The sequence below is a fragment of the Porites lutea genome, chromosome 5 (genome assembly GCF_958299795.1).
Source record: "Porites lutea chromosome 5, jaPorLute2.1, whole genome shotgun sequence".
In the NCBI taxonomy this organism is placed as follows: Eukaryota; Metazoa; Cnidaria; class Anthozoa; order Scleractinia; family Poritidae; genus Porites; species Porites lutea.
The window spans coordinates 38,862,331-38,889,600 of NC_133205.1; the positions used below are offsets into that span (position 1 = coordinate 38,862,331).

The following is a 27,270-nucleotide window of genomic DNA, read 5'->3' on the forward strand; positions in this document are numbered from 1 at the left end:
TTAAAGCAAAATATCCTCAATATTGCAACAAATGGTTACTAAAAAAAGATCGTAAAATAACAAAAGTACTCATCTTCCAAAAACGAAACCGTAAATCAGCACGAGATAAATACACCTTCTTCCGAAATGGGAATCAAATCGCCAGTGTTACAGAATTGGAAGTTTCTCAGTTTCCAAACAAGACTGCAGAGAAAACAAGAAGAGAAATATTTGGTGCAAAACGCTTTGATTTTAATAAGCTTCCAGTGGCTACATGCAATAAACTTTTCGATGCCCTATTTCTTCCTATCTCACTATACAGTTTTGAGGTATGGGGTACTTATGATAGAACTGATGCTAAGAAATGGGGAAAAGAACCCAAGAAAAAAATTCACACACAATTTTACACACATTTTATTGGCCTAAATAATACAGCAACTAATATTATATCTCGTAATGAAGCAGGAAGACTATCACTTAAATCTCACATTAATATAAACGTTATAAAATTTTGGTTACATCTTGTTTGTCTACCTGATTCTAGTATTGCAAAGCAACGCCTTTTACTTTCAAGTTAGTTTTCACGAAATCATGAAGCTACGCTGTAGCCGGCACTAGTATTCTTGTAGAGCCAAAATTGGTTAAGTCGAAGCTGCGGAAAATAAAACAGGCTATCATAGATTGTTGCGATATTACAAAAAAATTGAATTTCTATCCCTATTCTTAAGACTGATGTCAGTAGATCTGAACATTTAGACCTTATTAAAAACAAAAAACATCGTCAGGCAGTAGCAAAATTACCATCAAGTAATTACAAGTTAAGAATTGAAACTGATAGATACCATCTTCCTAAAATTCCTAAGAATCTTGGGATATGTCAGCTTTGCTCGTCAAGTTAAGTAGAGAATGAAATTAATTTTCTATTCGAAAGCAATTTTTTTTAAATTTAAGACAACACTTTTTTCAAGACGTGGAAGCCAAGTACTCCAAATTCGTAGACTTGAAAAAATCGGAACAAGTTAAATGTATTTCTTTCCAACAATATTGGTCCATATGTTTATAAAATACTTGGCTGCTACGTCTATGAAGCATTTCAACTTAGAGAATTTTATTTCATAAAACAAAAGCATGGGAGATAGAGATTTTTAGTTATAACTTTTAATTAAATACTAGCTGTTTATTTGATTATTTAAAATATAATTAAATTTATTTGTAATAGTGTAAAAGCATTACCATTTCTGCATATGGGAGTGCTAATAAAATGCTATGCTATGTTATGTATGGCTTTTGTACACTTGGCGAGGATAACGCTCTTCACGTTTGCTTTTAGCCCTGGGTTAGACTGCAAAACAGTCCGTATTTTTGCGTATTCAAGTACGCGCAAGCAGTCAAACAAAAGGTCTGGAACGAGGCTGAAAACAGAGAGCGAGACTGGGGAGACACGCTATAAATACGTTTTTTTTTTTGTCTCGTGCGCCACGCTTTGCCGATTTCTTTAATGATTTGGGGAAAAAAACCGACTGTTTTGCAGTCTAGCCCTGGCTAAATGTATTATATTATACTGACCGCGTCCTTATTGGTAATATGCTAGAAAAGAGAAAAGAGGCTTCACCATGCAAAGAAAAATCGGGGTTAAAGAGCTCTCGGTTTCTATTTCCACTAATTTGGAAGGTCTTGAAAGGTCGCTCAAAATTGCCCAGGTGACCTATTTTGAAAAAGTATAACGCTCTCAGAACTTGCCGTTTCCACCTATATTTAATAGGTTTCTAAAGTCTTTTTTTTTTAATTCTCTGTTTCTTTCTCGCTTTTGTTTACTTCGTAATCGCCCTTCTATGGATTTTTTTGTGTTATAGAAACGAGTGAAGTTTGAATGTTTTCTTGCTTCACAATAGAACCGCTTCATCGGCGTATGAATTGTCGCATCGATCGTACAATGCACAAAGTTTATATTAGCTTTCAGACAAATATCTCACAGTTTTTCTAGGCCTTTCTGCCTCAAACATTCACGCACAAAGAAAGTGTCTTTTCCTTTAAACTTTTGAAACGATACATTGATCGTTTTTCCTTTGTGTGCGAACTGATCACGGTGGCGAGAAGTAACGCTGGGGATGCAAACAATACTGTGGGGTAGGGCGGTGATTGAACGAAAACCACACATATCTCTTTAAAGCATAATTATTAAAAATATATTCTTCATAGAAATATCTAAAACTATCTATATAGGCTTATTTTTAAGTGAAATATTGAAAAAGGGACGACGTTAACCGCTTCTAGAAGAATTGACATATACCCTTCCCCCGGGCAGAGGATTTCTGACAAATTCCCCACCGCCGAGACCCACAAGATGACAAATGCATAACAAATGCCTGGGGGGGAGGGGGCGGGGAGTGGGCACGCGTCGTGGCTAACCAGAACAGCTGAAAGTCGGAATTCAGAATACTAACATCTAGGACAGATTATGTAAGAAGGACCCACATTTACAATTTTTTCTTCAAGCTTAGAAACGTACTTTAAGGTATGATAGAGGTCAATTGTCTTTTCAATTAACAGTGAAGCAGATGCTTTCAGAACTCAAAACACTTTCTGTGCAAAATATTAACTTTCTTCAAAGTAATAACTGGAATTAGTCTGGTGAAAATGCACTTCATTGCAGGTTTTTGCCAAATAAGTTTGAGATAGAAGCTACCTGATCAAAAGAAAAATCAGTCGATCAATTAAAGAAATCGGCTGTTATCGGCAAATAAGGTTGTTACAGTTGTTGTCAATATATCTGAATCACTTAGCCTAGCTGCCAAGCCTCTTGTTAAGCTCAGTCAGTTCTTTCGCATGGCGATTCACCATTTCTCTCAATAGACTGATGTTTTCTTGTATATTTTTTGGTAATTTGCCAAGTCTGGTTGCTTCATCTGTGACGTCCTTTGTTTCATCATGGTACCTGTCAGCTCTTTCTTCTTCGTTGTTTTCCAAATAGTGTTTTTCCAGGTATTTCACGATCAAATCTTTCAATGTCTCATTTCGATCCTGTATATAGTTTGCCCAAAAATTTTATGAATTAGCAGTCGGTCACTCTGATATAAATTCCTCGTAGTTAAAATCAAATATATAGTTGCTATTTCCAGCTTCTAACCATTAGCTGTAATATAATCTAATAACCACCATTTGTGAGTATTTTGTTAGATATAATTAAATATCTACCACTTAGCTTAGGCCAGTGGAAGGGCGATTTTCAACTTGCTACTTATGGTTTGTCGGACGGGAGAGTTACTAAACATAATCGTATGGTTGAATTGCCGATTAAAAAATGATAGAAATCGTATTGGAATCGTGTTAATAAAAAAAAGCATGCATCAAATATTGCTTGCTCTCTTGTGTGCAGTCTCATCTTTCTGCGTAAAGTTAAGTCGAATATAAGAGCAAAAATGACGCGTTTTAGTACATTTCAGAGCACAGTGAGTATGCTGCACGTGCTCCTCACATAGTTTGACCCTGAGTTTGGGAATCAAGCCCCCGGGCCCTCCACACTAAGTCTTTTATCCAACCAATTAAGCTAACAATCGGTGGTAAGCATAACAATCATGAAGACACGGCAGTTAAATTCAAAGGATCCGAATAGCAAGTTGCAACCTATAAATTGGTACTATAGACGATTCTGAGATTTGTTAAGAGCTTTCAATCACAGACTAAAAAGCAGTCCAGTTCATGGCGCGAATTAAGCGCAGAGATGAGATTTTCGCGCGAATTGCGTTGAAAATTTCTACTCTAGACCAAGCACAGAATAATGCATTATTGCACAAAGAAATAAAAACCAGGAAATGACTATAACTTTGTGAAAATTTACCAGACCTTTTCAAAATTTGCTAACCTTGGAAAAATCGGTAGTTTTAATTCTCGTGTTACGTAAGAAACCAGACGTTTGGGTCACCTGACCTGTGACGGTCAAGTCCAGGAAAGTAACAACTGAAAAATATAAAATGGGGTTGCGACGCCTATCTCCCTTTCGTAAAAGGTCGTTGCCATTTTTAACGGTCGATGCCACCATTGGTAACCAAGCCTTTTGTCATGATAGATGTAATATATTATCTGGATTAAAGTACAATAAGGCAAATGATCCGTTTTTCAATAGTCATAAAAAGAGCAACGTTGAAGCCCAAGTTAAATTTACGTCAAAAGCTATGGAAATGGCTAGGGTCACCTCACCTGTTATTCACTTAAGGGAGAAAGATTGGAATACGAAAGGTTCCGGTTCGACTCTGGGTTGCGATCGTCTTTCTTTTTAAGAGGACCACTCTCGATAACAGATCAAAAATTTTGAAGTGTCTTAAAAATGGTAGCAACCGTTCGCGACAGGGAAGTAAGCGGTGGCGTGATGCCAGACAGAAGATACAGTTTTTGTATTATTGTTCCTCATATGAACCTAACTGGAAAGGTTGACTATTTTTTCATTTCGTTAATAATTAAGCAAAACAGGTCACGTGACATTGTTTATTTTTCATTTTTTCTTAATACAATATCTTTTTTTTCCAGTCAGGCCGCGGAAATACTTAAAATGGTAAACCAAATCAAACATTTGCACATGATTCGATTTTAGTCTTAGTTGACATTCCTTCCCCACATCGCATTTTTTGTTTGAACATCAATAAAACGCCACGATTCAGGTGAAAGCATCAGTTCAATCCTAGTCAAGTAAACGCATCAAAATAAAGTTTCCTCGAATAAATGTTAATGATTTTATCATTAAATAAAATGTATGGTTTCTAAAGAAAAATAGTTTAAACCTCATGGGTGGGGTCCATAACAAAAAGTGAGCCACGCCTTAACATGCTTGAGATATTTCACTAGATAAACTGCTTCAGAGTCGAGACGAAAACTGAAGCAAATCAAGTTTTGAACACAACAATGCAATCTATAGGTACACTTACACGATCTGCCTGGCTATTTCTCTCCTCATCTTGCTACAAAAGACAAAAACATTATTAATGAAACTGTAACTGGCAATCTAGTTATTATCCAGTAAAGGTTGTAACAACAGATAGTGACTAACAGAAACGTTCAAGCTAGATTTTTGTCTTAAGACGTACAAAGGTACATACTGTGACTAAATCAGGGTGGACGCCAAAATCGAAGGGAATTCGGGTCAAAGCCGATGCTATAAGACAGTCCATGGACAGGCCTAAAACGGTGGACGGATGGCCAGAAGTTGTCAAAAGCAACGAATAGGAACGGTAAGTTTTGATTACATTTTGAGGTTAAAAATCAGTGTGAAGTAGAGTCAACGAAAGTTTCCCTTGGCCTGTACCAGGTGAGTAATTCCCCTGCGCAATAATTTTAATAGTGGATTAATCTAGTTAGTGGATATTGAAAACCGAGAGTATTTAATTTATCACGGTATCCAGCCTATATAGGGTATCAATATGGAATTTTTAAAATCAAACCTGGTTAAAACATGGGCATTTCTCAACTGAGATTCTCAAACACCAGCCAAAAAAGTTGAACAGCTCAGAAAGAGTGTAGTAGATTAGGTTTAAAGGCACTGGTATCGTGCTTCCTTTGTCAATCCACTCCAGCCACATCCGGGTTCTTGAAAACTTCCATTCAACATCTGCATTGTCCTACATAAGGAAATGATGATATGTGAAGCATCGTATTTTTTCCAACCTCCCCTTCCCTCTCCATATATAAGGCTTCAGTAATTCTTTCAATGACGGGAGGTTCTGCACTGAGTATCTGCTAGTTTCTAGAATTTGGGGTCTGGATTTTGAGACACACTCACTAAATTCCATGTAAACACACTATTTTCCGATGACAAATGAATCTATTTTCATTGATGTGTTATTAAAATAATTAGCTAGATTTTCAAATAAATGAAGAACGACCCTGAGAAATCATTTCATTTGTTTAAGAAATCATTTTTGCTTTTATCATATGTAGCGAGAACAGGAAAAACGATCCATATAATCGTCACCAAAGATGTCTCCCGATTCTGGTCAATCTCAGTTCTTGAGCCTTTTCCAATAGGCCATTTCCGAGTTCCTCCGGGCCTCTGTTTCAAAACGAAGGCAGGTGCTCAGCCTTTGATATGGAAATGATTTTTCATTTTCATGCAAATAAAACTCATTTTCACAAGGAAGGTAATGTGCATCTAGCCTCAGTTTGAAAGTGAGGGTTTTTGGAACTCGGAAGTAGCATATTAGTTTGTCTCAAACGTTTTTCAAAGGATGAAATATGGATATATTTCAGTGAGAAAAATATCCTTCTTGAAAAAGATCAAGATACAATTTGGAACTGAACCGCAATCTTGTTTTTTACTGAAACAGTGGCATTCATAGACGTCACAAAAGCGCTAACGAATGGCTTTTTGGATGATTGATATTCAACCTTTAATCCTAAATTTTGTCTTCTTAAGCAAGGAGTTAAGCCTTTGAGGTCGCCGCGGCCCGAACTTCTGGACTAGTTAATCTTGTTTCTCTAGTGAAACTGGGTTTTCGAGTGCAAGCGTTCGTTTATAGATAAACTGACGGTCACAGCTGCGCCTTCTTTTGCAAGCAATTGCTTTCTTGTGCAAATTAAGGCTTTTGTTATTTAAGTGATGATCCGGGTAAGGTGGATAGCAATTTCTTTTGTTATGCGGCAACGGTGCTTTCCCCTCATAGAAATGTTCTCATTTTTACACAGAGAATGCATAAACCTGCATGAAGGCCGTTTACGCAATAAAATGCATTTACACTCCGCTTTGAAAGGGTGTTTTTTTGTGTTAAAAGATTTTGACCAATCACAAGAGTTGAAAACAATAGCCAAGAAAAGTTTACAATTTTACATGTTCCCCACATATAGGATTTCTTTGTTATTCAAACTGAGACCATATTTTGTTATATGAAAGATGGTTGGAAAGTAAGGATGAGTATATGTACTGCTTTATGAAGTTTTGTTAACTTTTGCTGTTTAAGCCAATCAGAAGTAAGTACAGACAATAGAAAAGTTAGCACCTTTTTTGCATTCCAACATGATCGTTGCCGTTGTTGCTATCGTTCTTATCTGGACCGTTTCTTAAACCTCACTGGGACTACCGAATGGACTTCTTGAGTTTGGGGGTTTTGTTTTCCCGTTAGAGGTCCCAGGGGAACTTGAACCTTTGTCTTTTCCCAAATTATGCGCACACACGCACATGAATAGAGCGTTTTCACCCACGTTGCCAGAATCTATGCTAATTTGTTGGAACAAAAGAAAGCATTTGCATGAGAAAAGAGTTGAACTCCCAGAGGATTTTCTTGGTACACCAACACGGCTGCCGTTTCATTGTTTTGGAACGCCAATATGGCCGCCGTGACGTCATGTGAAACCGCTCTAATGGGAAAACAAAACATAAAGCTAAAGAGACGTTATCGTGCAATTAATAGCCCATTGTTTTTATTTTTTGGGTAATGACATATGTCTAAACAGAATTATCTTTTTAACATTTGGGGTTGAACAAAACTACTACTCTCTCACCCTGATCTTCTCGAATGAGTTGTTCATCATAGCAATCAGCATGTTCAAGGCTACAATCACAGTACAGATCACGTACGCAATCAAAAACAGACGACCAAAGGCAGACGTAAGACGAAAGCTGGGATCTTTCACAGCGATATCACGTTCTTCAACGAGACCGAGCAACAACCAAAACATGGCCAATAAGGAATTGGGGTGGCTGGGAGTGAAAAGAAAAATGGAAACGTCAAATCCCGTTGATACGGGAACTAAGGGAAGGGTATCCGTATTAATGAGAGGTGTCCTTACTAAATGGGTCATGTCATTCATCATAAGTAGAAAATACACATATATTGAAATAGAATATAAAGAAATGAAACAGAATATTATCGCACCATCAATCCCGACATCCTAAGCTTACACAAAGCCGTTATTCTGTGGACTATATGACAGTGAAAACACTCAAAACGTCGCTTATTAAGTCTCGTCTACCGTAGCACTGTGAATTACGACATGCTATCACTTAACGGCTACCTTTGGAAAAAGTGACACATTTACGATCTGAGAAAGAAGTGTACCTATATTAATGAATTTGACTGTCTTTGAGACTCTCCGGTTTCCTTAAATACCTATACTTAATTGTAACAACGTCACGCCTTTTAAAAAGCTCGCTCATAATAAGCGGTCGACATACAGAAGGTTTAAATGTGTACATACTTGTCATATGGATGGGAATCCTGTGGGTCGCTTGTCATGTTCTGCTTCTGTAACTCTATCTGTGAGGTGACATAGAAGGAATACACCTTCACAACGCCGGTCGCGAACGATAGATAAAGCAAGAGGTAAATGAAAAGAAATCGAACCACATCTTTAAGCATCTTGTAGAGGGACAACTGCATAGGACCCAAAACAGAGTCTATCTGGAAAATTTGGGACCAGACACAATGAGTATAAGATATAAATTTTGCCAAGGCTAAAAGCGGCGCTCCCGTGTTAATACTAACAGGTTACTTGACATACTAAACCTTAAAATTATCGGCTTGAAATCAATTATACCATTTGGTAACGTTCATTAAAGGTGTTTCGACACAGATTTTCGAAGACTATACCGATGTTTTTCAATCGTTTTAAAAGTAAATTTTGTCCTTGTGCGATCGCTGCAAAATTTTCACCAGTGATTGACTTTGAATAGAAGTTTGTCAAAATGCGGTTTTTAGTAAAATCGATATCACGATGACAACAATAAACAAAAAACTTTGAAGTCGAATTACTGTCCGAATTTTGCGCGATCTAGACCTGCTACTGAAAATGCGACACCAGAAACTTAAAGTGTGGTGACTTAAGCAAATAACCTCCTTGAGAAGTAAAAAATTCTGTATGTTCGAATTCCAACAAAACGTAAATATATTTCAAACCTTATATTTTCAATAGCCGTGATAAAATGTTAATAAAAGAGTCCTAAATAACTCACATTAATCCTAAGTAGCGTCAGAAGGTTGCTTAACATCATATTTCGATGCAAGAAATTTTGGTGTATTTTATTTCTTGCAATCCTGATAACTAACCTGTTTTCACACCACCTGTCTAAGTGCAACTTTACTCTAAATTATTATTATATAATCATTTATAAAATAACTAAGATTGACTGGCCGAGCGGAGTGTTTGCATGAGAGTATGTAAACATGGATGTGACGTCAAGATGTTTTGCTTTTCGCGTCGGCTAATCACGCAAGCACGAATTTTGAAAAACTCAAGGGGTTAAGAGAATTCTCAACAGTTATGCAAACCCGAGACGAAGCTGTCTCGAATTCTCGCAACCCCTCTCGTGTTTATATCAGGTTGTACAAACACGGAAAACGTTTCTATTGCGTAAGTCTGACACTTTCATTAAGATTGACTTACTCACTGTAACACCTTGAAATTTCAAGACGAACCTTGCTTACGAATCTGTTTTGACGTTATGCTAATACTTTCCAATTGATGCCCATGGACATTAAAGTAATACTTTTTCCTGTACAAGAAACCGTTCTGACGGCTCTCTCGTCCGCTTTGTGAGTGCCACGTCACGTAAAAGCTTAGAAATTCATGCGTATTCTATCACAGAACGAAGAGCCTCTTTCTAGTTAAAATTTGTTTAAAGATTAGCTTTGAGCCGTTCTTAAATAAAGAGTATGAACTCATGAAGATTTGACAATTCCTTAGTTTGAATTTTGGTGACGTCATGTGAAAACCAGCAATGGCTAATTTATGTGCTTTGTCATTGACCTTATCAGTCTTTCCGAGATTTTGTTTTACATGGTATTTGAACTTTTGAATACTTACATTTCTAAAGATTTTCCGTTCAACAGAGACCTTCATTTCGCATGTAATTTTGTCGACACCAAAATTAAGTGTCACTAAATTTAAATCGTCGCTAAATTAAAGTGAGTACAATATGAAATTCTACCATTTGGTCAGTGCCGTCGTGCGGGCCTTGTGACAGTCTGCTAGTGTCAGTTGAGAGGAGAAACGAAGGCAAGCTAACAGACAAGGAACAGAACTTCAATAATAAAAACAACCTATAATTCAAGATGGCGTTCAGATACAGTCTCTACCATGTGACATGCGCGCACATACATTTACGACATGACCGCATGGCAAGCTTAAAGTTACAACAATACAACGCTGTTCAAAGTTCACGGTCAGTCTATACGACAGTCAGTTTCACACACAATATGCTATTTGAAGGTCGATTATGACGTGTATCGGATGTCTCGTGCACAATACGAGTGAGAACAGTATTAAGTTTCGTTTGTTTCGTCCAAAATTAAGATTCAGAACGTTGTATTATTTTGATTTAAATGAAGCTAATGACGTTTATTATTTTGTCCAGGAGCCTATGACCATGGGCGGCTGCAGTTTAAATGTTCCATTGTCGTCGTAAAAGTTTTGAACACCTTGATTCGCCAAAGTCTCAGTTCGTGAAATCGCGAAATTTAAGTGACTCATGTTCCAAACTTTGACAAAAATCGATAAATTAACGCCGAAATTACATGTAATAAGGTGCATTATCTTTCAAATTCTTGTCTTTGTTTATAGAAAGTGTTCGAGTTCAAGTTTTCATAGTGTGACAGTGGAAGCCTGGTAATAACTATATATATCTTCTCATTGCTTGCTTGCGCCTCTCCGGGCGCGATTGAGCAAGTAATCAAAACTGTGTAAGTATTATATTTGTAAAACAGTGAAAGGCTTGAACCCAGGAGTCATTTCAAAAGTAGGTCAAGTTTGATCGTCCGGGTGAACGTGGTCCTGAATAGGACAGTTGTTGTTAAAAGTGACTGACGTTTCGACAACCTGTACTGTGCGGTAGTCATTTTCAGAGTCAAAGTGAGTTGTATCACGTCAGTTGATGGTATTAAATTCTGGTAATTGACCCGATTGGTCAATTACGTCGCTATGTTATTGGTCGTATGTCTTTTAAGCCGTGATGTTATTGGCTATGAAGACTCGTAATGTAATTGGTGCGTTTCGATCCGTCTATTGACGCAGTTAAACAGTCGTCTATTGTTAGTCAAAACTGTCAGTTGTCAAGTCCGTCGTTCTCCCGTAGTTAGTTTGCTTGATTTCGTCAATAAGTCGTTTGTACTGTGCCGGTAACTGTTGACTACGATTCAGTGGCGTTTGCGGTGCTAAGTTAGTAAACCAGCTTTCTAAATTGAGTCGTTGACAGTAGTCTGTTGAATACGTAATACATGTCGTAGAGTCCCTGCAGTCGATTTGATGTTTCGTTTGTAAATGGTATTCGGTGATTGTTGAATATGTCACTAATTCTCGTCGATCGTTTGTGTTCGGTCAGTCGCGTGCTAAGGTTTCTGCCGGTTCCACCAAAGTAAGTAGTTACTTACTTTTCTTCGAGAGAAATTCGATTGTATTGACCCCAACATGGCCGCCTAGTCACGCGGTTGCAAACCAAGAATGAGTGTGCTCCATGCACGCGCTCGGAGCTTAGACCTCCTTTAAACAGGTAGCCCATGGGTTAACTTTTTTACACAAGGAATGATACAGATCAGGCAGAGAAAAGCTTCAGTACGAGTTAACTTTGTCTCTTGATCTCTTGATCTCTCACAGCAGCAAAACTAACAATCTATAAAACAGCTGTTCTGCCACACTTCAAATACTGTAGTCTCGTTTGGCACTTCTGTAAGGCTAGTGATAGGCGAAAACAGGAGCGCATTAACGAAAGGGGCCTGCGGACAGTCTACAATGACTGGTCCGCATCGTACGATGACCTCCTAAGCAGAGCAAAAATGACAACACTTTTTAATCGGAGGCTAGCCATTTTCGGATATAGCCATTTTCGTGTTCAAAATAAAGCACGGCATGTTGCCAAGCTCAGTAACCAAACTATTTAACACTAGTCGCACAAACTATAATCTCAGAAACGCAGACTTCAGACAGGAATGTTTCAACACTACAAAAAACGGCGAACACTCTCTCAGGCATTTTGGGCCACTTCTTTGGTCCAAAATTAACCGGGAGCTAAGATCAGCACCTACACTCAGTAAGTTTAAAAAAGGCATCAGAAAGACAGACATTGCCTCGTTATAATTAATAGATGACTTGTGTGACGACTGTGTCCTTTGCAAGAGTTAGCATTAGTTCGCTTCACCATTTTACTCTTTTTTGGAGTTACTCAATTAACGATTCAGAGATATTATTAGGTAGTTATTTATTAGAACTATAATTTAGAGTTTAAATTATAATTAGAATTTACAATATATTAGGGACTGTGCAATAATTATCAGGAGGGGGGCTGAAAAACTAGAGGGGGGGGGGGGCATTACATAAAATTGCTGCCAAGATAGGGCGGGCTCAAAGTAAAATCACTCATTTGACGGAGGGGGGGCCTTAAGTTTTATTTGAAATGTAAATGAAATTAAACGCAATAAAAGATTCTCAATACAGGCATCATGATAGACTGTAACAAATATCAATACGAACAGCTGTTAAACGATTATTGAAAATATTCCATCAAAATGAAAAGCAAATTCACAACTGATCCATTTTAACCTGTCTTCTAATTAATTGAGCTGATCCTATGTAAAGCAAAAATCATGAACTTGTTTTTCTGCTTCCCCCATAAAACAATCAGGGGCACCCAACGAGAATATAGTTCAAAACCACTTAAACACAGCATTGTTTAACGTATGTTAGTATTTAAACGGTAGATATAGGCATATTTTTATCCCCTAAAAATTTTTTATCTGTGCGGATTTCCTAGCTGAAAGTCTTGTGATCCGAAAATCATAGGGATCAAAACTTACCTTTTCGAAAATTTTAGCCATAAAAAGGCTCCCAAAAATTCTAGGTGACCTTTCAAAGGGTAAAAATCCGTTAAAAATGGGCAATTATACCATTTTTTGGATGTTCGAAAATCGTAGGACAGACAGGCAAGCAATAAATTTTACAACAAATGTTCCGAAAATTCTAGATCTCAAATCGTCTTCCAAACAGATATTTTCCAAAAATTGACGTTGGGTGCCCCTGAACAATGGGAATCAAACAGATCTCGTAGACAAGCTTTGTCGGTTTTTGATGTGAATAAAAATAATGTTTCTTCATCGACTGAATCGATTTGCTGAATTCCATATATATCTGGCTCATAACAAAGTTCAACAGGCTCTCCTCCCAGGATCTAAATATAATGCAAGCTCTTTTTCGTCTGTTATTTGAAACGTTCAATCTCCTGTTCTTTGATTTTTTTTTTCTCTGCTCCTTTCTCTTTCTGGCTTCAGAAGTTTTAGATTTTGAGCCAATGTGGTAAGCACCCCGGTACTTAGCAAATGATTTGTCTAAATCTTCAATCAAACGATCAACATCCTTCTCGATACTATAGATGTTACATAATAACGTTTGTCATTATTGAAGCTGTGATGGCAGCTCAGTCCAGTTTTGAGTTTGTGTGTGTGTGGGTGGGTGGGTGGTGGGAGGGGGGGGGTGGGCGCGACGTTATTTTTAACATAACAGAGGGGCGTTAGAACTATTTTTTTTGTTGTTTTGGAGGGCGGGTACTGTCTAAGTTTTTGCTAGATAACTCTAGTTTTTCACCCCCCCCCCCCCCACTCCCCTCCTGATAATTATTGCACAGTCCCTTACTAGAGTTTTACATATATGATACAGTCTCCCCATTTAGTAAGGCACTGTGCCTGAGCTATAAGACATGAGACATTAATAAAGTTCATTATTATTATTATTATTATTATTATTATTATTATTATTATTATTATTACTCTCATCAGTAATTACATCATTAGACCATTACCACTGAAAACATTGGCTATCAACTTGATATTCTACATACTTCTGGATTCGTCAACAAATAACATCGCTTTTTTATGGTCCTTTCTTGGATTTAAAGAGCTATGTCATGCTACTTGCTGTCTTCTTAAAAAGCTAAAACATTTTTTCAATTGAATTCCAAAAATAATGGTCCAGTTTTGTCATTTAAGACTATATTTAGGCACTGAAACTATTTCATGTCGTCTGTGTCATTGGATAGAAAGGATGGACATGGACTGAAACTTGAACAAGTTGGGCCAGCTTTTTCAAGTTTTAATGCTATACCTGCAGAATCACCAAAAAATATCATGATTAGTGCTCCTTAATGACATTTGTTTGAAATCTTCTACATAGCTAGGCTACAGGAACATTTTGCATTAGGGTAAAGCGCTAAGTAATGACTGCAGCACAGAACTTGACCCAAAACAGCAAAATTTTCGTAGCAATTAGCCTCTTTAAATTGTTAACTTATACCTGGAAAATGTGCGTCAAGTGAAAGAAGGCCACCACCGTGGCACTTGCATACAACACATCGGCTATTACGAAAACTTGTTCCCGTGGATGCCATTTTCCAAAACTTCCCCAAGAGATTATCCAAATTGCATAACCCACAAGAAAGGTCGAGATTATAATCGTGTCCACAATATTCCACCATTTTGACATATAAACATAGTATCCCTGTCTTCTTGCCTCGAAGAATTCCTGCATCAGAAAACCCAGGACAAAGAAAGCTATCACGTAATCTGAAAAGAAAAGAGAAATTCATAATGACTGATCGCGATTGGTTTGACTTATGTAAATTCAGCTTTTCCCGCTGAATAGGCAGGTATGGTAGGGAGCATACAGTGGTAAGTGTAGTGTCTTTACGGATTTAACCAAGGATTGATTTGGATTTAACCACTAATTACCATTGCTAACTCGTGCACACATGTGTATTCTAATCATAACAGTCAGAGCGCAACGATTACACAAACATGGGGGTTGGGGACGGTAGAGTTAAATATTTACATATTCTACAGTAAGCTTAACTGTTTAAAGAAGAGGGTGTGCCACGTATGGCAAGCCAAATGTAGCAATATTCAATTCGTTTAATTTTTTTATGTAATTTTGTTTTATGTATTCAACTATGCGTTTTATATTCAACTTATATTCAACATTCAACGCGTTATTCAATATTCAAATTTCCATTCAACATTCAACTGTTCATTTTAAATTGAATTCTTCATTTACCCATTCAATTATCTATTGGACAATTTCAACTATTTGTTCAACATCCAACTATTCATTCAACATTCAACCATTCATTCAACATTCAACTATTCGTTTTAGTTCATTAAGTCTTTTGAGCCCTCATTACTTCTGGTCAGTGACGCATATCATTGCTTGTTAAAAACATGGCGGCGGCGGCTAGAATGCCGGCTAAGGAAATAGAATCTCGTAAAGATGAAACAAGTCTCCACTTCGATGTGGAGTCTGACCTTTCATGGTTTCTTGACTCAGTTCTTCAAAGAACTGACTAGGTTTCCCTGTCATCAGACAGTTTACTAAACGACCTAAAATCTTCTAAACCATAATCTTTGATCCTTCTTGATATAGTCCAACGAGATACTCCCAACATCTGCGCCATTCTAGTGTAGGTAATTCCGAAAACGGATCGAAATCCACCAACCACGAATCACAAACCATAACCTTTTGAACTTGAACAAGCAAACATGTGTTTCCCAAGGTCCACTAAGATGATTGACTGAACATAAAAAACCAAAAATCCTTCGATGTTTGCAAAACGCACAGCGCGATACAACGAATTTCGCTGTAAGTTTTTGACATGTTTTTTGATCAATTTGTTCCCCTCATAATTCGGAATGAGTTTCCTTTAAAATGGATTGCAGTATTGGAGTCAAAATTTTCCTTTGAGATTAAAGATTAAGATTTTCTGACGGCTGATAACCTCATTTAAAGTAACGGATATTGAATACTGACACACCGTGAAAGACAAAGGCAAAAGTTATCGCGCGCAAAATACGAACCTTTAATAAGCAGCTGGCTTCGGTTGTTTATGCAAATGTCCAAGGTATTTTTTCTTTTGTTCCAGGAATATTTCTCGTTCAGAAACAGCACATTTGCCATTGTTCTTAAGAGTTTCAAACTTAATTACTTCTTCTTAACGTCTAATACTTGCGATGAATATTTCGCTGTGCGAACACAAATCAGGTCAGATGCCAGAGTATTTTGATGCGCGGTTGACCTGTGCGCCTACATTGTTCTTTTTCATTGAACATTTATCTAGCGCCGTCTCAAAATGAAAATTTTTGGCGGCCAAACATGTCATACTTCAACCCACTTAGAACCTATTTTCTGCTTAGATCCAAACGACCTACGATGGTATCACAGCTCGCGGGTTTGCGTGGACGACGCCAGAAGAGATAGTTGTCTTTTACAATAGCCCTGATGAAGACTAGGTTTGTCTAGTCGAAATATTGGGAAAATAAATTTGTAACTCTTAGCTGTCCAAAAAAGGCAGGCGTTATCATATTGTTTAACAACACTTTCACCTTTCAAATTTCGCGAACATACTGCGACCCTGGGGGACGCTATATAATCTGTGACTTGATTACAAATGGGAAACACTTAACCTTGGCAAATATATATGCTCCAAACAACGACGACCCAACTTTTTTTACCTCGGTCTTTGAGCGGTTAGCAGATTTTAAGTGCGATGAGGTAATAATTGGCGGGGACTATAATTTAGTTTTGGATGTTGAAAAAGATAAAAAAGGTGGCCTTGCAAAAACCCACAAAAAATCGTTGGAAGTCATAAATAGCTATTCCGAGGACTTAGACCTTATTGATGTCTGGAGAATACAAAACCCTGAACAACGACGATTTACATGGAGACAAAAGAACCCCGAAATACAATGCAGACTTGACTTTTTTCTCGTAAGTCAATGCACATCTTGCAACTCAATCAACACAGATATAGTCCCTGGTTATAAGACAGATCATTCATTGGTCACGTTGCAAATTTCGACGCATAATAACATGAGAGGACGGGGCTTCTGGAAACTAAATACCTCATTCCTAAAGGACGAAGAATATATAAAGAAAATACAATCCATTATAACTCAAACTAAAGATGAATATGCACTGGATAATACTGTCGATCCAAACTTACTGTGGGAAATGATAAAAATGAAAATTAGAGAGACATCAATTGAGTTTGGCAGAATAAATAAGAGAAAAATGTTTCAAAAACAAGATGATATAGAAAAGACAATAAAAATCCTGGAGGAGCAGACCGCCAACATTGATGCCACTGACTGCCAAAATGTATGGTCAGAGTTAGAAAAGAAAAGACGGGAACTTGAAACCATAATCGAATACCAGACAAAAGGGGCTATTCTAAGATCTAAATCGCGATGGTACAATGAGGGCGAAAAAAACACTAAATACTTTCTAAACTTAGAGAAGAGACACTGCAAACAAGGAACAATTACCCAACTGAAAGTTAATGACAAAGACTTAATCCAATCCGACAGGGAAATCTTACACGAGTGCGAGACCTTTTATAAAAATCTCTACAGTTCAAAAGTACAAGTTAACGATTACCCGGAAGTTTTCTTTCCATCTGCAAGAGAAGTATTAAGTGAAGAAAGAAAACAGCATTGTGAGGGTCTTTTAACTTCTAAAGAGTGTTTGGAAGCATTAAACGGTATGGCCACGGAAAAAACACCTGGTGTTGATGGCCTGCCGTGTGAATTTTATAAAGTTTTTTGGAAAGACGTAGGCGAAACACTAACAGAGGCCCTAAACTTTTCTTACCAAACAGGAAAACTCGCTGTATCACAAAGGCGAGGAATTGTCAAGCTTATACCGAAGAAGGACGCAGATCCCAACCTGATTAAAAACTGGCGCCCATTGACACTATTAAACTGCGATTATAAGATTGCATCAAAGGCTATTGCAAATCGAATCAAAACAGTTTTACCGGAACTTATATCAGAAGATCAGTCAGGCTTTATTAAAAACAGATGTATCAGTGACAATATACGCACATTAGATAGTGCTATTAAGTATGCAGAAAACAAAGGTTTACCCGGTCTACTTCTTTTCCTCGATTTTGAAAAAGCTTTTGACACGTTAGAGTGGTCATTCATAAACCAAACGTTACGGCACTTTGGGTTTGGCCCCTCACTGCTAAACTGGGTTGAACTATTTTACTGCAATACCGAAAGCTGTATACTAAACAATGGATGGGCAAGCAATTTCTTTGAGTTAAGTAGAGGTGTTAGACAAGGCTGCCCCCTATCGCCTTACCTCTTCATACTGTCCGTAGAAATACTCGCTGAAGCTATTCGCAATAAGAAAGAAATAAAGGGCATCAAAATCTATAATACCGAAGTTAAAGTAAGTCAATATGCGGATGACACGACACTCATTTTAGATGGAACTGAAGAATCAGTAAGAGCGTCACTGTTACTGATAGAAGCATTTGGGAACATATCTGGCCTAAGGCTGAACAATGAGAAAACAGAGGCCTTGTGGATAGGTTCTAAAAGAAACTGCAACCTGAAACTCTGTCCGGAAAAAAATTTTAAATGGCAAAAGGGAAAGGTCAAAGCACTAGGCGTGTGGCTGTCTACAGATCAACAGTTAACAATCTCTCTCAATTACAACGAGAAATTGGCAAAAATCCAAACTATCCTGGGATGCTGGAAATTTAGAAGACTTAGCTTAATAGGGAAAATAACAGTACTAAAAAGCCTTGTAGCATCCCAATTGGTCTATATACTCACACCTTTGCAAACGAATCACCAAGCGATAAACGAGATCAACAAGCTTTTTTTCAATTTCTTATGGAACGGCAAAAAGGATAAAATTAAACGCTCGATCATGATCAATGACTACCCTGAAGGAGGACTTAAAATGATTGATATTGCCTCTTTTAACAAATCTCTCAAGGCTACGTGGATTAAAAAGTATCTAGATTCAGGAAACCGTGGCAAATGGAAAAACTTCTTTAATCTGGCGCTGGGAAAATACGGGGGAAGCCTTTTTTTCGAATTAGGAAATCTTAACAGAAAGGATATTGATAAGCTAAAGATAGAAGACCCTTTTATCAAAGAAATTGTAGAAATTTGGTCTGACACTTTCTTCGAGAGCAAAATAGTATCAAAAGATCATTTTCTATCTCTACCTCTGTTACAAAATTCATTAATAAGAATAAATAACGCACCAGTTTTCTGCAATAATTGGCTTAACAAGGGTATAACAAAAGTTAAACATCTAATGGACGAGAATTCTCTCAACTTTTTTTCACTCGACCATTTTCAGAACAGATATAACATTCGAGTAAAACCATTAATGTTTTTCGGAATCGTCTCAGCCGTGAAATCTTTACAACGACAAATCCCGAGAACACATCAGCAGTATGAAAGTCCTCTTAACACATTTCTCAAAGGCCAAAAATCATCTAGAATTGCTTACAAGCAACTAATAGCAAATAAAAGTGAAAAACCCACATCTTGTATAGACAAATGGCATAAAGACATCCACTCTTCAACCGATAAAAATGCTGACTGGAGAAACGTTTTTCAAGCAGCAAACACTTGTACAACGAGCTCAAAACTTATTGATTTTAATTTCAGATTTTTACATAGACGTTTACCAACTAACAGCTATCTGCAAAAAATAGGAGTTAAAGAGAACGGAAAATGTACTTTTTGCCATGACGAGAAAGAGGATTTGATGCATCTATTTTGGAAATGCCAAAAAACCAAAAATTTTTGGGATAATTTCTCGATATGGCTTCAGTCGTGCCAGATCCTCCAACCGGGCAGTTACTTAGACATGACTACCGCTTTGGGCCTAACGCCAGACAGCTCTTCCTTTAAGCTCCATATAAACTTCTGTTGTCTTATAGCTAAGAACTTTATCTGGATATGCAGATCGAAAGAATGTTTCCCAATTCACAACAATTTCTTGTTTCATCTGAGACATATATACCAATTAGAAAATAAGACACCGCGCAATACAAAAAAATGGAAACCTTTCTTTTCCTCGCTGGGTCTTGTCTCCTAACTCCAAAAACATAAATTAGTGCACCTACTATGAGTATTTATATTACTTTCACCACAAAGAAAGAAAAAAAAAATGTAAAAATTAATTATAGATTATACTAAGTAGAGTAATATATGGAATTACCATTGCTGTAATGTATTTTAATATTTGTAAGTATATTGCCATGTAAGTGTGTAAATTCGCTATTTGTTTTTTTTTTTTGTTTACTTTATTTGTTACTTTTTTTTCTTTTTATTACTTTATTTATTCTGTGTAATTTTTGTTTCTTCTCTGTGTGTGTATTACTTGCAATAAAAAAAAAAAATAAAAAAAAAAAACTCTTAGCTGTCCGATCAGACTTGCCTTCAATTTTAAGTGCCATTTACAATTGTAGTTTGTTGGCTATTTATATACTGATGTAGCTAAGACCAACGTAAGCAATTTTCGTTGAGTCGGAACCGCTTTTTCCGATGAACTCCCGCAAGCGAGGACCGTTTTGCTCGTCGGCAGCTACTCTGGCGAGATTTTTCCTCGCAGAAATCTTTTGACTCGTCGAAGAAAGTTTGCACGTCGCTTGCTGTGCGTGATCGGCACTGAAATGAATTCCCGGCGCCAAGTTTAAATTACATAACGCCACTCTAACCAACCAATAAGGTGGCGTCCTTAAAATAACCAAGCAGTATGACACAGAACCAAGAATAGATTTACGTAAAATAATTTTCATGGGAAGAGGGTCATGTATGGGGATTTGATCTCTTTGCGCATTCTCTCTTGACAAAATACAAAGGAAAATGAACTTTGAAAAGCTGTTACCGGCTAACAATAAGATTTTCCTAATGTACAGATTTGCCACAAATTTCGAGAGGAGTGACCATTTTCACATAGACCATATTGCAAGTTCTTTACTCCTCAAAATTTGACATAACCATTGTCTTAGATTTCCCTTGGGACGACAGTAAGACTCAGGAGAAATTGGAAACTATGGTTATGCAAAGGTTTGGGGGGTAAAGCAGGTGCTTTATGGTCTACGTGAAAATGAACAATCCCTGCATTGGTGGGTAGAGGTCCTACATATTGCTGATTTTCACGTGATGTCATCAAACCTAAGAATAAAGAACTATGACTTCTAAGTTTTTACTTTCATGAGGGCTTAGAGCCCCTAGACACTTAAATTTCAACAAATTCTTTGTTCGAAAGGATTTTTTGTTTTGAGATAGAACACACTTTGCCGGACGCAACATCCGCGGCGGCCGACAGAAAAGTAACTTACCTTCTGAGATCAGTCTTCTCTCTGAACTGTCCAAACTTGTGTTAAAATAAGTATCACTTTAATCTTTATGAGTCCCTCGGAGTAGCGACAAAGATTTTTTTCCGCTGTTTTCCATCTGGTGTCAACATGGTGTCTCCATACAAAGTTCATTTAAAGTGGGTAAAACATTTCTTGGAGTATTTCATATACAAATCAAAGTAAAACAAGAACTAAATCTTGTTTACACATATAAATTTTTTTTCTGCTTCCAAGATTCTGGTCGTAAACTCTTGAATGGTTTCGTTTATTATTTTTGATGGCGTGACGTTGATAACTAGGCAATGGTTTACCAATATGGAGGTTAAGATAGGTAGCCTTCGTGGCATAACGAAATAAAAGAATATATATATTCCGTACATCTTAAGCATTACCTATCAAAAAATAAAAATAAAGTGTCATACCCAGCCACTCAAGACCCATCAACCTTGTTGCAAAGGATCGTTGCATCGAGTTCAGAAATACAAAAACCAGGAAAACCATGTACCAAGTACTGTAGTTGATAAACTTGGAGAAGGGATGCTCGTAGATCTCCCTGAAGTTCCACCAGCACCCGTCATCTTCGTCAAAACAAGGAGACTTTCGCAGAAGTCGAAGTGGAATGTAAACAAAACATGAGATAGCGACCATGAGGAGTTGAACCATGGACCATGCGAATTTGGTTACTGTCGCCGCATCCCGCCAGTGTGGCCAGTCATAGTAAATGACCTTATCGAGGATTTGCTGACATTTGGGACTCGCCACAAACTGAGAATCGAAAGGCAATAGATATATTTAGCTTGAATGTTTTGTTTCTCAATTCAGAGCACGTGATGGTACCCCAGAGAATAGTCTGAAATGTTATACGTCTCTACCCCTAACCCGTGGGGGTTGCGGGTGAAGAGAGACCCGCTTATGGGTTAGTGGGTGGAGACGTATGACATTTCAGACTACCCATGGAACTGTTTCTCTCAAATGTCGTCCTCGGCACGTGTATCCACGTGCATATTTATGCATATTTTATGACAAGACAAAAGGCAAATTCCCTGGAGAAAATCACGTGGTCTGAATAAAGAAAACAAAATATAAAAGCTAAAAAGGGCTATTCAAATAATGTTCGACGATTTGATTTACACTGTTTGTTTCATAATTGTTATAACTGTTTATCTTAATTTCCTGAAACTGTTTTGTCTAGTTGTTGCTGTTGCCTCACTATTCCCTAAATTCATCATTACGAAACGGCTGACTTGGTCTTGAAGTAATACTTTTTCTAATACATGAACTGTTTAGATAGCAAAATTCCTTGAAATCAGTCATTTTTTTAAGGTACAATGACAGCTCTCTTGGCCGCCGTGTAAATGCCACGTCACGCAAAAGCTTCAAAATTCAAGCGTACTCTATCACAAAACCAAGAACCCTTTTAAAGCTAAATTTTTTTACGAAAAATAGTTTTCAGCTGCTCTAAAATCGTAAAAGTAAAGTCTCAGTAGGATCGTTAGTTTTGTAGTTTGAATTTTAGTGGCGTCATGTGAAATTGTAGTCTTTAATTAGCTATTTGTTGACGTTGTCAGCGTTTAAGAGTCCTTCTCACGAAAAAAGCATTTTCTTAAAATTCGTAGTTTTTTTCCTTCAAATATTTTCAGGGCCACAACTGATTAACTAACTACCCGGATTTTGAATGTCATGGTCGTTGAAAAACATTTGACATTATCTTCTGTAAGCCCGGCAAACTTGAGTAAACATTGAAGATTTGTAGCGTTTTGGCAGAGTTTGTGCTTTGGGAGTTTTCTATTGTTTCTAGTCTGTCATGATGCAGCATTCGTGTTCAACACGCGCGCAATGACTGCTCTTGGCTGACTTCTGAATGCTCAACGAGATATTTCAAGCTTAGAAATATTATGCAAACGTACTCTATAACAATGCAAAGAGCCCTTCGTATTGTTGCCGTCATGTGAAAACCAGCAGTTACATTTCTAAACTCCAAAATTGTCTAATGAAAGTGTCCTAGGAATCTGCGACAACAAAAGTAAAATAAAAACTAGGAAGCGCAAACGAACGTTGAATTTTGGAGGGTATACAATTAATAACGCCATACATACCCTCTTTCTTTCTTTATCAGCAGCAGTCTTGAGTAGACGCAGACTCTGGTTAAAATTCCCTGGCTTTTCCGTTAAAAGACATCCAGTTCCCTTGTCATCCATTATCTCAAGGAGTTGGTCCCAAGTACTTCCTTCAATAACGTCAGTGGCAAATTTTTCATACACTTCTGCTCGCCTCGTGTACTCTTCTCGGCTGTAATGATGATCGTACAGGGCCATTTTCTCCAGGAGATTAGCATCGTGCAGTGCAGCTTCGATGACGTCTTCAGAGTTTCTTGAGTCTTCTTTCTTCGTTCCTTCTTGATCAGAAGAGGTCGGTGATCCACCGTTTGGGTTGTTCCTCCATAACCAATTCAAGCAGATATACAGTGGATCGGAAAGTATGTTTATCCACTGTTGTTCCTCTTCGCGTTCCGGTTTTTTTTGGTTATTTTCTCCCTTCCGTTCACATCCGCCTCGGCAACATCCACATGGACCGTTGCATCTTCTGATTTGGCTCTTAAGTTTACCCAGCATGCAGCTGAAAAGACCAGCTTCCTTCAGACGCTCGTGTTCTGCAACAGTTTCGCAGATACTTAGCGTTTCAAGAGTCTTCATCTTTTCTCTACCTTCTGCAATTAGGCTCCAGACCGCACCAATGTTTTTTTCTGCGAGAGCTTTAAGAAGCTTCTGGCTGTAAGATGTTTTCTCACCCACATCTTTCTCTCCATTTTCGTTTATTTCTGTAACGGCGGTGTTTGTACTTTTTAGGTGTGACAAAAGCTTTCTCACTTGCTCTACAGTCCCCTCCCTTACTGCGTTAAAAAACTCGACATGCTTTGAGCCGCTATCTTTATGTTGTTGTTCGTTTTGATCAACGGTGGAAGCTTCCTCCATGTCTCTTTTTTAACGAAGCGTGCTGTTAGTACAGGCAACTCGCTTTTCCCAGTTTTGTGTTGGAGTTCAGTTATTTATCAGGATTGGAAATCAATTCTTAGTTAATCTGCTTTTCTTGGAAAGGAAGTAGGAGTTGACGTGTTATCTGACTACCATAAAAACACTTCACTGACAGCTATTTACATCTCAAATCAATTACAATAACTAAAACACTTCGCAAACCCTTTCATGGAAAAAAGGTCATGCATGAAAAGGGCAAAAATGCGGTCGACTTTGTTTTAAGAGAGAATGGCACCTTTTCAATTTGTGCAGCTAGAACTATTTAATGTTCTCCGCCATTCTTCGGCCAGTTAACTATGCTTACCGCTAGAAGCTAAGTACACCGACGTCTACGCTCAACAAGAAATTGGCAACGATTTTTTGATTTTTTAGATTTCGTCAAAATGTCAAGAATTCTATTATTGATGATAATAATAGTGTTATTAATTCCTGACGTTTTATGATTGTATTACCTTTAACCACAACCATTTAATTAATGAAGTAATACTTTTTATGTAAACCAACTATTTCGTCATTATATTTTTAAAATTCCTTCTGCTCGTATTCTTATTTTGGGTCGCAGGTCTACTCTGTTAGTTGTACGAACTATTTAGGTGTCCCACTGACTCAGTCTGCACAATTATCACCCTTTGAAATAATTTCATATCCTTTCTCACTTTTTTTTTTTTTTTATTTTATGTTGAAAAGGATTTAATTGTAAATAGTACTAATATTCTTTGTGAGTTAAATAAAAAATTACTTGCAATAGCCTGCGAGCAGGCTCACTTATGCGCACTAGTACGGGGGAAAAGCTTAAGAGAAGCTGTGTCACGAAATTCAGCCAAATATAGGTATTACAAAATGCCCCTTAAATCCAAGAGAAACATAAAAATAACCGCTTAAAAGAAGGTTTATATAACACAACAGATACAACAGATACCGCGGATGAAACTGAAGAAGATTGAAACGGATTTAAATTAGGGGTTTTGCCCAGGGCGGGGGGGGGGGGGGGGCTCCCTCATATGGGCTTAATGGGACGTGCAGCCAGCCAGAGTACGTTTTTCGGGATTTTTGTCTTAAACAGGGTATCGATTTTATCATTTTTTGTCTTAATCAGGTTATCGATTTTATCAATTTTTGTCTTAAACAGGTTATCTTTTCTTGGACGATAACTGAGCCTGCGTGTATGTTCTACGAACCGAACTGCAGCAAAAATTTTATTTATTATTTTCTTGCACAGGGTATGGTTTCGGGTTAAATGTCTCAACCAGGGTATGAAAAATAGGAATTCTGTCTTAAACAGGGTAGGAAAATCAGCGATTTTTGTCTTAAACAGGGTCAGGGTATAAGGGGCCGGTCCGCACCCCCCACCCAAGGATATATCAAGTACCCCCCTGGGGGTTTGAAAACTGTTCAGCCTAACAGTTTTTCAAAGTTTATCTCATCTGTTTGCAACTTCAAAACTAATGCTCAGGAGACATGTTTGTTTGTCTCGAATCTCTGACTTTGTTATTTACATATAATTTCTTTCCTTACTTTAAAGTTCCATAGCGATTGAGGCCGAGCAATCGGCAAAATTAAACAAAATGAACTGGACTGCCGCGACACAGTCCCTTTAAGCCGCCTCCTGCTACGCAGGCTAGCAAAAACAAAACAACAGACAGAGAAATTATTTCCTTGCAAAAATTATCTCCTAAATTTTTCCGCGAAATCGCACATGTGACGCTAGTTTTTAAAATGTCAAAGTAAACACCCGGATTAAATTCTGCAAGCAGAATACTGCAACGCTGATCGTACTGCGTGAAAATTAACTCTGTAAGACATCAACACGACACCGAAAGAACTCAAAACAGAGTGGGATTGTAGCCATATACAGCTGTTTCGCCCTTTTGGGGGCTCGTCAGTATGGCGCACCAACCAGAGAAAACTCTGATGAAAAATATTCGCAACTCCCACAGAATCACGCCATACCACGTGTCTTCTGGAGGGCAAGAGTCCAAGTGTCAAGTTGATGTCTCGCAGAGAAAATAACCAACCTAAAAAACATGGACAGAACCATGCAAGAATTACAGCATATCGGATCTATAAAAGATCTACGGCCCAAAAATTCATAAAGTACAAACATAAACCATAAAGGACTGCAAAGGACCGCATAAAGGACTGCAAAGAACGCGGGATCTTTTAGGACCTGATCAGCAAAAGTAATAATGTAGACATATTAAATTCCCGGATTAAATTCTGCAAGCAGAATACTGCAATTAATGCTGAAAGTAAACACACTATAAATAGTTAAAGCGAATAATGTTCCTGTTTCGCTGGTGCGTGCGAAATCCCACACGTGTACGCGCGCACACACACTCCATATGCACGTGCTCGATTGAACTACCCCAGACTACCTATTTAACATTCATAATTGAATAAAGGACTGAATCGTACCTTTCGCCGTGAAAAGTGCTGCTTTCGATCGGAGAAAATAATGATCCGAAAGGGTGACTTACAAGAGTGGCTTCAAAAGGGAGCATTTCGCAGCTGTATTACACACGCCACCGGATACTTATCGGTTCTTTCAGATCGCAAAACTTTCATCGAACATTCGTTACATTTGTTTATGCGTCCTTATAATGACATTAACCTGTACTTGTATTTGTAGGTTTCGAAGAGAAGTTCCCATATATTCCTTAAAGTATACTGGTATTTATTGAGGGTCATATTAAAAAGAACTGGGTTAGCCGAATGCAACTGAGATAAAAGGGTGTGTATTTTTGATTATTAATTTCCGTAAATTCGCGAAAAAAATATGTAATACAATATCTTCACAAGTTCAAGTGCAATACAATATCTTCACAGTTCAAGTGCAAGGTAATGATCCATCAGGGATGATCACCAGCGAAATCTTGGTCAAGATGTATATAGTTGTATTGTGTATCATTTGATAATTTTCTAAGAAACTGCAAATCCACATGAAGAGAAATCTCCTTTTGGCCGCCATCTTGTATTTTGAGAAAGCCTACGAAAGTTGCTCATGTTTTTTTCGCCTAAACAAATCGTGTTTGAAACGTAAATTTAAACATATTGGAGTTAAAATCATGACTTCTGTTTAATCTAGTGCTTAAATTATAACGGAATGACGCCCCATGTGAATCAACATCGCCT

The 27,270-nt window shown here is 37.7% G+C and overlaps 1 protein-coding gene across 2 annotated transcripts; it reads right to left on the bottom strand.

Annotated features, from left to right (window-relative positions):
- Nucleotides 1-377: 377 nt before the first annotated feature.
- LOC140937345 (short transient receptor potential channel 4-like) lies at nucleotides 378-24,241 on the bottom strand. Of its 2 annotated transcripts, none has more exons than XM_073386899.1 (8): nucleotides 23,203-24,241; nucleotides 21,529-21,871; nucleotides 14,236-14,504; nucleotides 8,161-8,363; nucleotides 7,465-7,663; nucleotides 5,412-5,588; nucleotides 4,899-4,931; nucleotides 378-3,000 (listed from the first exon to the last, which is right to left on the bottom strand). In XM_073386899.1, exons 1-8 carry the CDS (start codon nucleotides 24,076-24,078, stop codon nucleotides 2,764-2,766), a joined length of 2,337 nt encoding a protein of 778 aa, XP_073243000.1. In that variant the 5' UTR covers nucleotides 24,079-24,241; the 3' UTR covers nucleotides 378-2,763. The 2 variants fall into 2 exon arrangements, with proteins under 2 accessions (XP_073243000.1, XP_073243001.1); XM_073386900.1 differs by lacking the exon at nucleotides 378-3,000 and adding an exon at nucleotides 4,527-4,654.
- Between the last annotated feature and the right edge of the window lie 3,029 nt (nucleotides 24,242-27,270).